This window comes from Coturnix japonica, chromosome 5 (assembly GCF_054131305.1).
Source record: "Coturnix japonica strain WE chromosome 5, WE-NBRP24, whole genome shotgun sequence".
Lineage (NCBI taxonomy): Eukaryota > Metazoa > Chordata > Aves > Galliformes > Phasianidae > Coturnix > Coturnix japonica.
In genome coordinates this window covers 36,007,756-36,026,710 of record NC_140667.1, presented here as the reverse complement: position 1 = coordinate 36,026,710, position 18,955 = coordinate 36,007,756, and the positions used below count along the sequence as shown (strand labels likewise).

The following is an 18,955-nucleotide window of genomic DNA, read 5'->3' as shown; positions in this document are numbered from 1 at the left end:
ATGGTTTTATTGCAGCAAGTAGGTATCTCTATCAGACTTTTCAATTCATCATTTGACCAGGCATATTTGTGTAGTCTGAGGGGAATTTTTCTGAGAGAAGTCACTGGTGTTAGTGCAGAATTCCAAGTATTTAAATAAATTCTGTCCCTGCTATGTACTGTTTTCAGTTAGATCACACATGACTTCTTCAATACATTTCAATTAGTCTTAATTCCTCACTAAACCTAATTCCTTAAGCAGACCACTTCCAAGCCTATTACCCCTAAACCTGATAATTTCACACTGCCTGTTTTTGGTACCCTAGTTAATAGTAATATTTTCATATAAGACATGATATGCTTATTACTAGATTTTGCATTTCAGATTCTCTTATGTTCTTCTTCATGCCTTGCATGCCAAAGAAACTGTACATCAGCTCTGCTGCACTGCAGAATTCTTTGGGGTATGTGGTAGTTTTGCGTGTCTGGGAATCTTCCATCTGGCTAGTGTGGGTTTCCTAAACACTATAAAACCCCGCCTGTGGAGACTGTATATCTCTTATGGGCCCCATGGAGTTTATAATCTGCTTTTAATCATCGCACAAAGCAGCCAACACATCAGTCCTCATCAAGCAGTTTTTTCCACGTTGAATATCCTTTAATGACTTTTGATCCAGTTCTGAGAGCCCAGAATTATTGCTGATTTTCATTGGTATTCTGACAGCTACAAGAGTTTCCTCCCAGAACCCCTTCCATGCAAACTCTCATAACCATTGACTTCTACTGCTTGTTATGGTAAGCAACAGATTCATAGCACTTCGCTCTCACTTACTGGTCTTTTGAATGTAGCCACCAGCATCTATTTCATAGCAATCTAGGGGTGAGATCCTTAGGACAAATTAATGCAACTCAGTGCAACAGAGCTAAGCTAGTTTACTGTAACTAAGAAACTACCTCTATGTTTACATTCTTCAAGAAGTAACTAGAACTTCCTTTACATTTCAAAATGCCAGCATCAGTTAAGTTCCCTGTATGATATTAAAAGATTACCAACTATTCAATCACAGCAGAAATCCACAGTAGCAGACAATGTAGTGCTTTCATTAAAAGCAAAATCACTTTTAACACAAATCAGCAAAACTATTAATATCTATAAAGTTGTACTTCTCATTACCAGTAGTTAACATGATCTTCCATTCACCAGCATGCACTTTTGTAAGTTAAAATAATAATAGCAGTCTAGCATAGACAGGGGATTCTGAACATCTAAGTGTATCATCCTGATAAAATAAGAAATCAAATTATATTAATTCTTTCGAAGGAAGAAAACAAAAGACACGTATCTTTAAATTTAAAACAAAACCAGTCAAGTTATCTGACACTTGGTATTACATCCAAAACAAACAGCTCTAAGTCCGGGTGAATGTGCAACTTGTTTCCTTTGTGTAGCGCTTCTGCCTGCAATTTCTAATTAACTAGCTCCATTCTTATCTACAACAAGAGACTGAAAGCATACAAGCTACAATATAGACTTCAACTAAATATATGTAGGTATGATTTTAAAAGGGAGATAACTAGTTAACAACATTTGCATGTAGCAAAGAGGCTCTATTGGTATAATAAATCAGAACTGCTTGCTTTTAGCCTGCTCCCTGCATAGCTGTGCTGTACTGAATACAATCTGTACATTAAAGATACCATGTTTGCAGTTAAAAATCTCCAGGGACCTTAGACCTATACATAAAGATACTTATTTTACTCTTTTCTGAGACACTGACCTGTATCCTCATTTAAAAATGAACACTCCATCTTTATGTTATTAAATCTTTGTTTTGATCTATTAGTATTCACCAAAGTGCCATTTTACACAACCCTGCACTGAATAGGCAAGGCTGGAGGTAACCATCTGCAGCTTTAGAGGCTGCGTTTGAATTGATGAAAAGAGCTTTGTGTTTTCATTGCCAAGTTTGATTCTTCCAGTCATTAGACATTCCCCTCAGATCGCATCAATGAAGCGGACTCTCTTACACCCATGTGTTAAATTCTCTTCTCCTCATGGTTTCCTTTGCCAACTATACTCCAGAAAGACTACTGGGTCTTAGCCACATTCTTCTCACAGCTGTGTTAAAAAAGAGCATCAGAGCGTCTTTCCAAAATCCATATGTGTATCTGGTCAGTCCCCTGTCGGAAGGTCACCTCGCATTGTGGTGTGATTATTCAAATATTCATTCTTGTTCTTGAACTGCGCTGCTCCGATCATTCTGGGAGAGATTAGGCCCTCCAGTGAGCACTGGAGAATGTCCTGGACATCCATGTGAAATGCACACGGCTCCTGTACTGGCAGGGCAGATTAGCTTTACTTGTAGCAGAAGGGGACTCCAATCACTTACTAAATGCTCAGCCTTAATTTTTTCATTTTTATACTCTGGCAAATGCTGGTAAGAACTGTTTGTTTCTGCTGTCTTATTGATGGACTTATTTATCAGCATCAGCTAAAAAGCAAACCTATGTGAACAACTCTGATAACAGAGAAATTATATTCAGAAATGCTAGTGGGAAACCCGGGACCACTCACGTATGGGTGTGTTCCAACAACAATGAAAGCTAGGTGGCCAAACAGCACACCTTAGGAGGTAAAGCAAATCAACTTTATTAAAAACAGTGGGTTTTTTTATGTGAGAGGCAGTAATTTCTTTTACTAAAGCCACCTAACTATTTAGAAGACAGCTTAATTTTTTCTTGTATTCAAAATAGTGAGAAATTTTCTGCTTTATATTACTTCTGGATTTGCTTTGTTCACACTAAGAACTACCTTAAAGTGAACTGGGAGTATATTTAACACAATTTATGACTATTTTCATAACTGTATATTTTAGCATTGCACCATTACTGCATGGCTGTGCATTTACTTTTAGAGGACTACACAGAAATTCTACATGCATACCCTCCACTGCCATCTCCTGCATACAGCTATATGAGCGTGCAAAGGCTGTGTTCACAGACAGAGCTGCACTTTCCTGAGCTAGAGGCATTAAACTATGAGAAAAGCCTCAGTAGATAAACTGCATTAAAATTCACTCCAGTTGCAATGTCATTGCAGAAAAATGGAACAATTCCTGGGAAAAAAAAAAAAAAAAAGCATAAAAAAGTGGCCTCAACCTTTAGTGATAATTGGCTCATATTGATTTGCTACTACATTACGGCCTCCTCTGATCTCACTGACATTGGCAGCCACTCCTTGATCCCAGAGGTTCCAGTGGGAAGGGCAGTTTTAAAACACCTCCCTTCCCCTTCTGGCAGAGAAAATAATGAATTTGCCAGGTTTTCTGGCCACCTTCTCCAGGTCAGCCCACCTCCCTGATGAAGCCGTAGAAGCTGACTGCTGGCTTTGGCATGATGCACTTGTGAGGCTGTGGCACTGTGCCAACGCTCCTGGGGGTCCTGTGCCTCTGTCCTTGCCCTTTGTGAACCTTAATGACACAGTGAAAATTAGAGTATAGTGTCAGTTAAAAATCTTAAGAGTCCCGCAGATTTCTACGATTTCCAAATGAAAATTTGGAAAAAAGGAAATTTGAGCTGTGTTATGTGTACAAGAACATGCATTTATTAACATACACTGCACAGTTCAAATGTGTATTTGATTTATAAACTAGAATAATGCTTTCTTCAAAGTCTAATATATATCTTTTTAGTGTTTCAAAAACAAAATATATTCAAACAAATGCTACTAAATCTGTGCAGCCACTCTCTGCCCGTCACTATTTTGTTTCACACCACCCCTATCTGCTTGTCTGGGAAGAGCACGCATCCATCACACTGCAGCAAGCTGATGGGAGATGTTTACCCTTTTTCAGTGTCAACAGAATTTGACTACATCTAAGTTCACTATAAGCAGATTCCAACATATTCCCCTTCTGGCTCCCAGCTGCTGTTTCATGTGGGACAGGATCCAGAAATTTTTTAGATGCTTTGTGTCCTGATGACAGAGAGCCCAGGACCACTGTTCTGACTTGGATCTTGCACTTAGAAAGCAACAATTGCAAGCAAGTACACCAACTAATGAAATTATGGCCAGAGAATCAATTAGCAAAGGCACAGTGAGCATTAATAAATTACATGATACAAAGATACAAAGCACACCCTTCTTCAACTTTAATTACTCTAATTATGTCCTTTTTTAGGGAACCTCATAATTGTTATACTCTTCTAATTTTTAACTGTAGTTACTTATTTAGATATTTTACTGAAAAACACCGAGAAACTATTCTGTATAGTCCCTAAGTGTGTCTCTCACGTCAGAATTAAATGTTACTTAGGTATTTACAAGAACAATAAGTCCGGTAAAGAGACATTTAAAAATCCTACTTACATGATAAACTTTAGCATCACATTTCCATTTACAATAATCATGCTCTTATGACTGCTAATAATTAATACCGGTACAATTAATATCATGAAGCCTTTCAGCTGACAGGTTTATAAATTGCTAGTTCCTTTTTGAAATGTAGAGCATCCTGCATCTTGGAAATAAAAAGCAAAGCTAACAAATGAGTTCCTGCCTAATTGCCAAACACTGATTTGTATGAAGCAGTTGAGGCTACAAAGGAATTGGGAATTCTCAGCCCGGTTTCCCTGCTGATGAGTAAGAACTGTCTGTGTAGTTCTCCCAGAGGTGTCAGAGGAATCTCTATAGTGTCACACAAGGGTTCTTAGCTCAAAGTAAACACACTTTCCACAAACTCAGCTGCTTAATCTGTTTGCAGGTTGAATTATAAGATGGGGGTGGATGACTCTGGGTGCTGGGAAGACGCACAGAGCATTTCCACAGTTTCTTGGTAAAAAGGGCATGCTATTGTCATCAAAAGACTTCACCCAATTGTTTAATTTTGCTATAGGCTCAGTGGTCTGATCTTAGCAATAATGAAAACTAACCTAACCAAAAATTTCCCAAGTACTTGAGCATGTTAAATCGCATAAATTCTTTGCACTATAGCAGTGCATCAGTACAACTTTAGTTCAGGTTGTGTCTGTATTTCTGCTCCATGAACTCTGGCTACACAGGATTTAACAAGACTTCTCCAAAACAAAAACAATGCAAAAACCTTCACTTAAATGTAGATTGCCAGTAAGTGTTTATAAATAAAAAGAAATGCAACAGCAACTTTAAAATGATGCACTGTACAGGACTGCACAATCAATACACACTTTTAGGTGCTGTAGTTATTTTTCATAGCTTTATATTCAGCAAGCACATTTAATGCATCTTTTGAAGTTTCAAGTGCATCCAAGTATTGATATTAAAGACCTGAATAACTCTCAGTCACTGGAGGTTTTAAAGTGATGACTGAAAATAAGAATTTTCATATAAAGATTTAATGAAAAATACTAATATTAATTAATTTTTAGGTAGATACAAATACATTTTTAAAAAATATATATAATTTATATATTTTTAAGTAGGAGAATTAGAATGCTTTCTTACTTACTCAAGAACTCTCACTAGGTCCCTGCAATGTATTCTCAGCCAATTCCTAGCTGCTCTTGAAATATGCTGCAGACACTGAAGTTGAAGACAAATATAGACTGATGAGAAAATTTGCATCAGTTCAGCCTTGACAACCTTGGAAAGGTTTTTTGAGGCTGAGGAGAGGAATGCAGAGATAAGAAGTGCTGGACTGTGAGGAGGCACTGCCCACATATTTTCCTATTTCCAAGAAATAATTCTGTCAAAAACTTACATGCTAGTAATAACTATCAACACAATAAGGACTTCAGTAGAGATGAACTTTGAGAATTACACGATGGAAAAGAGGATATCATCTCTGCTCACCCACTCAAAGACTTCCTGCTTATTTCAGTGAGATTTTGGAGCCACTCCTAAACAAATCCATCAGCATTTCCTGTTGAATGAATCCTGCCCCGTATGTAACAGACAAGAAATCATGAGAGAGCTTTCAGATTCTACCATGCAGTTATAAAGGTAAATGCTCTCTTGTCATAGGAATGCCATGGGTGTAAACCATTCAGTGGGAATGGAAATAATTTCCCTGTGCACTGCATGTGCAGAAAGCAGTTTCTGTAACATGAATGACAGGCACAGTAATTGCCACAGCACTGGTAAAATCATCAGCTTCTCAGCTGTTAACAGGACAAAAAAAAAAAAAAAAAAGAAAGAATTTGGAATGAACTTTGTTCTGAGTAGCAACAAACTTTCATTCAAGAAAAAAATACCAGAAGAAATGATATTTGCTCTTGGTTTTCCATTGCAGTTTTTCCTGAAAGAAGGCAAGTGACTTACTTCTGAACCTTCTCATTGGCCTCCTTCAAAGCCTCCAAGGTCTTCTGAAGCTTCAGCTTGGTGTCCTGCTGCTCAGACTGAGCTTGTTGCAGCTGAACTGCCAGGTCCTCAAGCTGGCCATAGGTAACGGTCACAACATCCTGCCTGTCTTTCAGGCCACCTTCAGAAGTACTGAAACTACAGTGAAGCCAGTCCTTCAGGCTCACTCCTTGGGACAAAGGTTTGTGTAAACTGGGGAAACAAAAGCATACACTTCATTAGGTTTCAGCATAAGGCTGAGCTGCAAGAATACTATACTCAGTTTAATTAATATTATCACATATGGATCTACATGCCAAATAAGCTCTTTTATGTATAAATTATATATAGATATTATCTATATATACTGAAATAAGTTCTGCTTCAAAGATGATGGAAAACAGAAAGCACATTCTGTTTCCACAAAGGTCTTCTAAATGTACGTAACAACTAGCAGATATTTTAAAAGCAAAAAAGCTATTACACAAAAACTTATAAAGTATTTTTCAGCTGCAACATTTTCCCAACATTCCATGACCTGCAGGAATGAGTTGTTACTGTGATTTACATAAAATTGGATTAAGCAGCGTAAATTACTGCTACCATTAACTCATGTTGCCCAGCTCTTTCTTTCTTTTAGCAAGCAGACAGATTGACTACAGGGGGTTTATTTGAGAACTGTGGGTTTTTCAATATAATGAAAGGAATAAAAGTGCTACAATGTACAAACAAATAAGATAGAAGGATAATTCAGAAATATGAATCATTTGTGAATGCTAGCCAACAGTAAAGCTATCAATAACTAAAGATGATAAGCAAAAAGACGGACACTGGACAGGTAGGTTACATATAAGTCATGAGAAGAAATTCAAAAAGGAAGAATGAAGAAGACTGTGTATTGGGAAAAAATTGGAAACCTGTTAGATTGTGAATTATTTTCCAAGGAAGCAGCAGGTGCCACACTGACTGTGTTATTAAGGTACAAGGGCAGAAATCACACTAATAACTGATTCCTAGTGAAGAAGCCTGCACCAGAAGGCTCTTTGTGGAATTGCCAGTGATTTTTTCCCATCTCTTCATAGTTATATTTTTACGATGAATGGAAACAAAGTGGAAAATGATAATGGTAGTACAAGAAACTCACAGAGGACATTTATAACCAAAGTGATGGCAGCAGAATATCATAATGAGCACTGTGTTTACATAAATAATGCAAGTAATTTCAAAACAACTTTACAGATATCAGAAGCTGTTGCTGTACTGATGAGTATGACCTGATATCATGCTTTTGGCTAATGACCATGCAAACATCAAAAAATACTTTTTGTGTGAATTTCTAGTAGCTGTACAGACTAATTGCACTATTTGAGACATTCTGCATGTCAGTATCCAGTATGCAACAGCATACTTTCTTCCTTCCCAGTTTATGAAGGTATTTGTACAGAAAACATCCTTCTTGCTGTCAATCCATAGATGAAAATCATATACAAACTAAAATATAATACACACGAATAAGCAAAATGTGAATAAGCTAATGGAAATCCAGAAGCTAAAAGGTCAGAGAGTTGGTATGTCATTACGTCTACTACCTGAGGTTGTCTGAAAATAAAGTGAAGAACCTTTTCAATTAAATGAAGACATATTGAAAATATAAATATTTATAAAGGGATATTAAAATCCCTAGAACAGACTCACTAAAAATAAAATTACTTTTACAGTTGCACATAAAATTTATTGACTGAAGTTCCACTATAGTTGAGCATTGATCACCATGGAAAAAATACAAAGATATGCAAATAATGCTGAAAGCTGGGTAATGAAAAACCACTGATGTCCACTTCTTAAACACCTGGCACAAGAACAAAATGAAAACAAATAAACAAACAAAAAAATTGCTGAGAGGGCAAATCCTTCAGTGAATATATGGATCCCTGGTTTAAAAAAAAAACACAAAAAAACACTAAAAATCCGAATACTTTTGCTCCAACTGAGAGTTTTTGTTTGTTTGTTTGTTTTTTTCCTCATTCCAGAACATATGAAAAATTTAAAAAAAGAGCCTTTTATTTATATTCAAAATACTGTCTGTGTCTGGATGCGACTGGGCTCCTTCTGAAAGACTGGCTCTGAGCAATACAGCATGCAGTACACAGTTACACGTTTTAACTCTTAATGATTGCACCTGAGAGACCAATCAGTTCTGATATATACGTGTTTTGTAAGCCAGCATGGCACCATGGATGATAATCTTCTAAACCTTTTTTTTCAAAAGCATAAAACTGTCAAATTTCAAGCATATGTACTTTGCTAAAATGCTTTTATTTAGTCCCTGTTGAAAATACTAATTTGAAATTCCTTCATTAATCTCCAGAGGATTATTTCTTAAAAAAAAATTGATGTTATGAATAAAAAATAAATGAGAGTTCTGTGCCTGGGGAATGGTTTACAAAAGCATTCAAACAGTTACTTGATTTAAGTAATTCACATTTTGATTATACAAAACCTTTTTGCTTACTCTGACATAACTGCTCTTATTCAAGGTTGGTCTGAGAGCTTCAATTAATGGGCTGCCTTTTCTGTGTCCAGTATGAAGAAAAAGTCAAACGTGATGCTGTCACTTACAGAACTCCAACAGATAACATGAGGTCCTCTCAAAGCCAGAGCAGCTTCAAGCCTGCTACAGATTGCACCAATTATAACTGTTCCCAAAGGGTCTTAAGATTGGCTGAAAGTCAACGGCATAAAGTGCTGCTCTTAAAACACTTCTCTCTTTTTGCCAGGCATACTTTTGCTGCAAGGTGAGAAATGATTTTCCACCTGAAGCAGTTACTGAATAACACATAGAAACCTTCTATCTAAAGGAAAAAAAAAAAAAAAAAAAAAAAAGGAAAAAAAAAGAAAAAAAAAAAAAGAAACCAAACATCCCAATTCATCCTTTCCTTCCTCCTCATCCCCAGTGATAAACATCTCTAGTGTTCCCAAGCACATGCAGGTCTGACCTGTGGTGTTTTCACCACAAATATCTCTGATGCTCAGGTTCTGTAGACCCCTCAGCAGCCAGCCCACACTCAGGTTGGCTTGGAAGAGGTCTATTCATCCTGCAGCAAGCTTCCAAGGGTTGGGCAGCATGGAAATCCGGGAAATATCACCTCTGAGGTACTCATGGGAAACAATGCAATAAGACAAGGTTTAAAAAGCCTGTAACACCTAGAACAACTTTGACATTTTGCTGTAAAGCAGAGGATATACAATGACCAAGTTTGCATAACACATGAGTCAGGAGCCTGACAGCTGGTAGACAGGTAAGTAGATGGCATTGCCCTACCATAGACAAATATTTTATTAGCCTTTCTTCCTCTGCAATTAAAAGAGTTAAGAGTACTGTTTTCTCCCCACTGCAATCACCTAAACATCTTTCACTAGCTTAACCGATGGCACCAGCTTTGTTAGCACAGACCATGTTGTGCATGTTATATACAATGCAGACTGCATTTTGTGCATTCTTATGACCCATCACAGTGTCACTGTCTCATCTCAAGCATGAGATCAGGCATCCTCTTTATATTACGTCCTGTCACCAAACTCCAGAATAAGCACTTGTAGGACAGAGCCCATTACTGATGTTCTTCCCTTGTTTGCTGTTGATATATCCTTAGGGCTTTACAGGATAATATTTCAACAAATTAGCACTGATCATGCTTGCCCATGCCACCAAAATTAATTACATGTGAATCTGGATCCAAGGACAACAGTAGTCTGAGTTTCATCCTTCTCTCCCGAAATCATCTAGAGATACCTGTGACCTGTACAAGGGTCCAAATAATGAAGCTGCTGCATGATGAAGTATGTGCTTGTTATCTGATGATCACCCATCTTAGACCTTCCATTTTTTAACAAATACAAATCAAAGGCTACTAACAAACACATTGTGCTTCCTTGGATCTCAGTCTTTTCATCATTAAGTAAAAGCAATTGCATTAACTACCTTTGCAAGGCGTTCTGAGCTTCATGGCTGAAAAGAGACTTGTCATGAAACCTAAGTCAGATGTAGCACAGTTTGAATTCAAGAAAAACTAAATCCAGTACAGTTTGATTTTAGGAAAAGCTAGATCTTCTGATGACAGATGAGAACTACTGGTGATAGGTGGATAGTCGGACTGCATGATCTTGCAGCCTTTTTCCTATGATTCTATGACTATCTCTGATTGATTAATGAATGTTTGGCAGATGATAACTTAGCATTAGCTTTTTTTGCACTTACATCAACTCTCAAACAGAATGCATCTGAGTTTACAGAAGAGACTTGGATAGGTTCTATGCTTTACTCTTGAATATTACTTGATACATGTTAATATGAATTACACAACACCAAGATTTCACAACATATCTATACTAATTACAAGACACACATCCACAGGCTATCATTTTCTTTCCACAAATTAGGGGATTGTGTTTTCAACACAATAGCAGTCATCTACTATCTACATGGATCTACTATCTACAATAGTAAATACTCCTCAGAGTTTTATTCAGCTATATATTATTCCTACAATCAAGCTTGCCATAAAATGCTCCCGTCCTGTTTTGACAGGGAATTAGCTGAATTAGTATATTTTAGCCAAGCTAAAATTCACTGAGAGAGACTATCCATCTGTGAAGCCTAAGATCAGTGTGAAATTAATCTGAAATTTTATAAATAATTGCATTTTGCATAGTGCTTACTTTACCATACTACAAGTTTCAAGAAAGAATTTTGCTATCTTTATCTGCTCTTCATTGCCAATTTATATGCTTTGGCCATTCTTAAATATTTGCTAATAGCTTTAGTTAACAAAATAACTTTAACATTGTATTTGTAATACTGTAGTTATTCCCCACAGTAATAGATTGTTTAGGTAACACTGCAAATACAGAGGGAACCTTATCTATTAATCGAAGACAGAACTGGCATCAAGTCATCAGGAGTGACCTCAGTATTTGAATATAAAGGACATTTAAGATGATGCCAAAAGTTCCACACTTCAGAGCATGCTGCAGAACCCTGACCACTTTCCTGGCAAGTGCTCACCCCATGGCCACGATGCACTGGGCCTGGAGGTGGGCAGGGAAGCCCCACAGACATAAGCTGCTTTCACCCTCTCAACTCCTGGGCTTCCAGCAGCTGCTGGAGGCTGCTCCACAACACAGGTGACTGAAGAGGCGTGCAAATGGTGGTGCAAATCCAGCAGTGCAGGATGGAATCCAGCAAGGAAATGGCCTGTGTCAGGGATTTGTACACAACCTTGGTGGAATAGGGAAGGAGGATCATGGCCTAACACCCCATTGGAGTAGTTTGCCTTTCATGCTTTGAGTTTGTTTTTGATCACATCAGTTTTAAGAACGGTCTACATTTTTTCCAAAGCTGAATGTAATTAAGAAAGCAGTAACTCTGATCACATGCTGAAATTACAGAGCTTTTGGTACCTCAACTAAAACAGGTAGAAAATAGAATTGTTTGTACCCTTTTTGATAATCTTTGCCAAGAGCTCCATTCTGAGCACTCTTCCTTACATGGATTTGTGGGATTGATGGACACAGGTTTTTAGAGCAGGCCGTCAGGACTAGCTTGTACAGCTCAGTGCATCTAACCCCAGCAGGTCTGGCAGGCAGCCGCTGGGTTCTCGCTGACTTCACTGCACTTGGCAGAACAAGCACGTGGCTGGCCTGAGCCGGCCTGAGCCTCCTGTCTCCAAAATGCCAACCATGGAAATCTTTCCTATTGACAAAGAATGTGCACATTCAAGGGTCAGGCATTTCTGCTCCAGACTTAAATAACATGTCACTATAGTTTGAATTCTGATTTGCCTGCATAAGTAATGAAATCTAATAGATATTTCTTTATTAGATGTTATGCACGCAGCAAGGGCTAATTCAGTTTGTGCCTTTAGTTTCCTTTACAGATTCTTGTTGGTAAGGATAATGGATTCTGATTTCCGTTTTATCTGAATGACTACACACAAACTATGTTATTTGGAATGTACAAAATCCTCCTGCAAAAAGTACTAATATTGGTGTATCAGCCCTTGAGTTAGATAAACTGCAGCAATTCATATGGAACAAATATGAATCTTGACACTGAAAACCGACATAGTCAGTAGAGCATCCATTCAGTAAAAAGTGATACTTCATACATACATCCATCAATATATTTATAAATATACATATATATACACAAGAAATAAATCTGATAGCACTGGTATAGACCATAACAAGGCATCGGAATCACCTGAAAACAAGCTCAGTGTAATGACTTTGTGCTGTTGACTTTTATTTTTGTCTCCGGGGAATATTGTTTACTTTGCTTTAAAATTTATATGAGTCATTTTGTTATGTGCCTTTTTTTAATTAGTTTGAAGGAAGCAGTCATTTGAGAAAGACAGCGGAAATCAATTCTGATTCGATACTGATAGCTACTGTGCGATGTAAACTGTGTGTTCTTTTTAATTAAATGTAAACACGTTCAGTTCTAAAGTCCAGCAGTGATGACAACAACTACTAGAAAGGATTGCTTAAGCCCTGGTCAACTGATTCTTGTGAACCTTTTGTTCATACCGTAGGTGAGCTTGTGCAATCTGTCGCAGAGTGAACGCCAGTTGTAACTGACTTTATTTTAGGTCATCTTCAGAGAAAAGACTTGACAAGAATGTGGAGCACTCTGTAATACCTCAAGTTACTCATTAACTATGTCCTTCTGATAGCTAATCAATAGCACTGCATGGAGCCAAACACACTGCACTGAACTGCCCCTCTTCCAAAAGCCAAGTCTTGGTAAATATTTAATGGCAGTAAAGGTGTTTTTACTGTTATCAATCTGATATGTTAAAGAACTCTTGAAAGAAACTTTATCTTGCTTCTTTCTGCATAAATAATTTGTTCAGTTAAAGTTTTAGTTTTATGCAAAAGTACTTAAACGCTTTTAAAACAAGATGTTGTAGAATTTGTAGTTTCAATCCCCATGTTAAAAAAAAAAAAGAAAGAAAGAAAGAAAGAAAGAAAGAAAGAAAGAAAGAAAGAAAGAAAGAAAGAAAGAAAGAAAGAAAGAAAGAAAGAAAGAAAGAAAGAAAGAAAGAAAGAAAGAAAGAAAGGAGGAAAGAAAGAAAGGAAGAAAGAAAGAAAGGAAAAATAAAAATCAAAGTTTATTTCCTTGATAAAATGCCAACTAGAAATATACATCAAGGAACCCAGCCCTTTATACTGTAGTAGTAAATACTGAGCCAGACTCTCTCAAAACCTGTTATGCAAGTGCACATTTAAGATTTTCTTACAAGGCTTCAGTTTCTGTAAAATTCGTAGCTCTCACTTACATCAAGAAGGCCTTCAATTTTTAGCCTGTTTTCACCAGGGAGAAAACTAGCTCTTTAAGATAGTTACAACAAGATCCAGAGTCCTTTTGTTCCCCTACAGTGAATATTCCTATCTTGAAGTGGATATAGACTCAGCTAATGAGTTTTATTAGGTGTTTTTTCCATTTTGTATTTTTCTGTGCAGAGCAGCTTGTCTAGATAATAGATAAATGCTTTTATCCTGTTACTTTAACACCTAACGTGTGCACCCCTCTGCCCCAGCCAGGGAGGGTTTAAATGTCTCCCAAGGGACTTAGATAGGATTACTCCATGCCTCTGTGCTAGTGTCACAGGACAGAGGAGTCTCCTGATCCCCTCCACCAGTATAGCCTTCCAGCTTTTTCTGTGTGATTCAACTCTACTATGAGCTTATATATTTTGAAGAAACTGATTCAGCACTGGATCCAAGCTTTTTCTTGGAAAATAATCTGGGAATAAAACATTGATAGCATTTCAGCTTCCAAAATGTGAATCACCATAAATGTTTTCCCAGAAGTATAAGCACTATTTTTTCCCCCAGTGTTTGAATGGCCTCTTTAGTGCCTGTGATGCTATTCAATAGATTTACAAAGTGAGGATCAGAAGAATAACTCCCAAATGCTGGCACAGATAAATTGGACAGCTAGGAGTTTTCTAATCAATATTACTTGTCTCTGATGAAAACAGTATTAATTAAAATCATAAAGGCAAATAAATCAATCATGAAGTAAAGTGCATGGTACCATTCAGAAATGACCAGCTAAAGAAAGCCTGTTACTAAAAACCTCAGGAAATATCTGTATTTAATACGATGTTATATTTATAAATCAGACATGATTGTGAATTTTATGGCTGTCCTGGTTTGCTATTGTGATCACACGGCTTAACTCCCCCACTGAACCAGAAAAGCAAGAGGCAAATCTGTCTTGGACACAGGGCAGAAAGCCAGTCCTGCCTTCCAGCATAGCCAGGAACATCCAGCTGAGTAGATGGAAGAGAAGTGTCTCTCCAGGAGATGGCAATTAAAAGAAATACAAAGAATGGAAACGAAACGTGTTTCAAAGATGGAATAACTAAACACATTTGGAATTTGAGAGATGATCTAATGGATGGGCTGAGTAGCCCTACAGCTCAAAACTCACACTGTAACTGACCTGGGAAGGAGATGCACACAGGGTTCTGCCCTCTTATCATTACTCTTTTAGTGAATGATTCAGCTAGTGAAAGATTTTTGAACGTCATTAAAATAAATAAAAAAGTAAATAAATGTGTGGTTTTGCTTGTTTGTTTTTCTTTTTGTTTTGAGTATATTTCCCTGCTGCCCCAGAAAAATAGAGTGTATTTAAACAGCTCAGTCTGATTTTTCTCACAAGAGTTACTGAGAAAAGCATGAAGCAACTCTGAACATAGTGGAACAAAGTGTTCTGTGCTCCAACACATGCCTGGCTGTGGGAACGGATGTGCCAGGAGATGAAGTATGCCAATGAACTCTACATGACTGTGCCCAGCACATGGCTTCCCCACTGTCTTGGTACTTTTGCCTTTCTGAAATGGCTGCTGAGTCACCGGAGAACTGGTGCTGCAGGCTAAGTGCCTTCATCCAGACTGGCACTGACTGGTGTCTACCTTAAAGCAATTGCAGCTTCTCCTGTACAAAAATAAGTCTGGTTTGTGTACAGCAGCGCAGAAATACCTAGCAAGTTGCCCCCTGAAAGGCACATAAATGACATAATGGCAGTGTATCGCTACTCAGTAAGCCATGCCTTGCCTAGCTGCGGCTGCCAAACCCTTGTTCATATATAAATCATACAGCTCCTTGGGCAGTTGAGAACTATGAAACAAGGCAGTTAAAACGATGGTTTAAATGATAAAGGGAACGCCTGAGAAATTTAATACAGTCTGCTTCTCTATTGTACCAGCGCTTACTGGGGTGATGGGGCAGGCTTGTCTGGGCCATTCTCCCTAGTACAAAACAAGGACACATGCTGCAGAATGATTTAGTAGACTGGAGATCAGAACTCTGTCTTGAGTTCCCTCTTCTGTTTCATGTTTTCTGTGTGGCACAGAACAAGTCACAACATGCTCTCCTCAGTCTGCCATACTGAAACTGAGAGTTAAGTGCCACTCACTTTTTATCCTAGTTAAATTCTAAGCTTGTGGGCCCAGCATTGCTTCCTGTTACATATGTGTATGGCATCTGGAAACCTGATGCCTTAATCTTGGTTCAAGTCTCAGCACAAACTTTTATTATTCATGCAAAGATAAAAAAATGCTAATTAATATTATGTGCATGTGGCAATGTACATCAGCCTGGCTGATGAGGAGCCAGGGGAGGTTCGGGACCTGCATGGAGGAACTTCTGCAGCTTCTCGCAAGGAGGCAGTTCCTGCCTTTCTGTTGAGGCTTAAGTAGCCAATGCCACCACGAGGTGTGAGCAGTGACAACAGCCTCCCATCTGCTGTGAGCCCCAAAGCTGTGTTACCCAAGGATATCGCTTGCATCCTTCTAGGTGAAAGGACCATCAGGAGGGTGGGCCAATCAGATGGACGCGTAACGGTGTCATACTTCTTGAAATGTGATGGATGAGACTGGATGCTGCTGCTGTGAAGAGGGAGCTCTAAAGGGGGTTAGACAGATACTGAAAGGTGATGCTAAGTTGATTTCTTTATCCTGCAACTCTTAAATCTGCTTCCTCACTTCTCTCTTATCCTTATGATTTTAAGCACTGGGCTATTGAAATAAAAATCTGTGAAAGAAGCACATTTTTGTGCCCTTTAACTCAGTCTGAGCAAAGAGGAAAACACCAGTGTTAACTTCATGAGGCAGGAGTTCATGAGAAAAACTGCAGCTTTCTCTTTTTGCCAGCTTAGAATTTCTCCATAGCCAGCAGGTAAAAGTGAATAATTGTAGCAGGAAACGAATTGGCTGCACTGAACCAAAGATCTAATTATTTTCTCAGGACCTGACAAGGAAAATGAATGAGTATGAAAGCTCTTGTGACATCTAGCCAACACTGAATTCAACAATGTTTGATTCATATTTTCATTCTTTTGGACAGGACAAAATAATACGCTATACTGAGACATGTTCATTGAGTAGTCTGTTCTTCTCTGATAGGAGCAATAACACCACTCAAGAAAGAGAACTGAATTCCTACATCACAGACAGTAGTTCTTGTTTTACTGTCAGAACAGTAGAAGTATAATAATATATGGTTTTTGGTTAAAGATGGTAAGAAAGAACTAAATGGAAGAATAAATAATTCTGTAATTCATCCCTTGACCTTGGCCTCAAACTCTAGAATCTTACAGAATCTGACTGAAATAGATTGCAGTTAGTTAGACAGACCTAGATAAAGATCTAGATTCTGTCTAGCTCAGAAGGACAAGGAATAAAAGGGACAAGTGAGGAACAAATTCAGAGCACTCCTCCCTGGTGAGTCCTCCCACCAGTTCAATCATCTTCAGTGATAGTGGAAGTCATTAGTCATCCTACTGAGGACCAGGATGTAGCCTAGTAAAGAATGACTTGAATTTATTGTATCGAGAGGCTAAAGGCTGAGGCCAACAATATGAGCCTACACTGTTCTCCATGTCTATTACAAAATACTTCCTGAAAATCTTACACCTTCCTCCTAATGTACAGATATGGAACACTGGAAGAGGAGTAACACAAGAAAATATTGCTTTATGCATTCAAAAAGAGGTGCAGGTTGCAGTTCTTTCAATAGTTAAACAAACAAACAAACAAAAACCAACAACCACCAAAACCAAAACAAAAACAAACAAGCAAACAATAATAACAAGAAGTAATCTAGATATTTGAAATTTTGGCCTGAAATTTGCTTACCTCAGTGACCATGATTCCATGAAACAAACCCTTCATGATAAATTGTGTATGCAAAGTAACCGGTTTTTCCGTTAATGAGATACATAAGACCACAGCTTCTGAATCAAGCCTATGATATGCCCCTAAGTTATTTTCTCATGGACAGTGGGTGAGAGGATGTCATTCCTCTGTTTAATCAGGAGTTAAAGCCTGTACAGTAATTCCTTATTTTCACAATATTCCTTCTGACAAAGATAACAACCATAAGAATGGTTCCCAGCTGGCTAAACCTGACATACAGGTTTTGTTAATAAAAAAATGCATGACTTAATTAATGAAACGGATCTATTAAGACTGTCCCCCAATCTACTACAGTGGCCCCACCTACAGCTGAACTTCATATGACCTATCTTATGCAAAAAGTATTGTAATAACTTGCACAGGAAGCTGTGATAGAGGAAAGGTTGCTATGAAGAAAAACTATGACTCAGAGATGCATACAATGCCCCTACAGGACAAAGCTTAGTATTTTCACTTTTACTCAATGTTTTCTTTTACAGTGAATAAATAATTGAAGCGATTTTGTTAAGCTGTTAAAATTATTTCATCAAGAGTAATTACATTTGATCTATTAGCACCTGATACTATCTATTGTCTAAATTGCCTGCATTCAATCCACGAATAAAGTCAACAGTATTAACGTCCATTATTGAAGCATTAGTTGAGCAAAAATAATTTTGAAGCATTTAATATTATTGTAACCTTCCTTCTGGATAATCTTTGAAAGAATTATTATTTTACCAACATCTTCTCGACCTTTTTTCAGAGGCGTGTTTTAATATAAGTTTGCAATCTCAGGATCTTTAAACTCACAGTTTAACTGTTCTGTTCTGGCAAGCATAAATCTGCAGTAATCTACTCATTTTACATGCTTCTCTGTTCCTGTCTAGCTGTCCCACACTAAATGGCTATCCAAATTCAACTCCATCAACTTTGGCAGGCTCAACACCTCCTTTGCTAAACCAGTTTCTTTTTTTTTTTTTTTTTCTTTTTCCCCTTAATCATAAAGAGCTGCAGTGTTACAAACAGAAAGAAGGAACTTTGCAACACTTCTAAAGCAAAGTTATGTACGTATATTCATTGATTTGACCCAAAAGATCCTTAAATATGAAATAATACAACTGTACTCACCTATCTAGAAAGCAGATATATTTTTCTGTCTTGCAGGATCATCATTTCAAAGGATTTCAAGTATTTTCTGCCTTTTCGTAGAGGAAATATTATAAACTATTTGAGATCACATTCTCACTCAAAGCAATGAATGCCACAGTCTTCTCCAGAATAAAAAGCTACTTTCTCTCCTTGGAATAGTAACTTTACAGTAATTTAGAGGAAGTAGGAGAAACAGTTGGTCATTAAACATTAAATGTATTAATGAGGCACTCACAGTATATCGTTTGTCTGGAAAAGGCAGT

General features: G+C 37.7%; 1 protein-coding gene across 27 annotated transcripts in view; it reads right to left on the bottom strand.

The window, feature by feature from the left end:
- The window catches only part of MIPOL1 (mirror-image polydactyly 1), a 167,772-nt gene that overhangs the window by 16,831 nt on the left and 131,986 nt on the right, over positions 1-18,955 (bottom strand). For 25 of the 27 annotated variants that reach the window (XM_015865032.3, XM_085550450.1, XM_085550446.1 and 22 more), the window contains one exon: positions 6,277-6,507. In XM_015865032.3, coding sequence (XP_015720518.2) covers positions 6,277-6,507 — 231 coding nt within the window. Of the gene's footprint in view, positions 1-6,228; positions 6,508-18,955 lie in introns of all 27 variants that reach the window. The other 2 variants (XM_085550455.1, XM_085550456.1) reach the window with 1 other exon arrangement.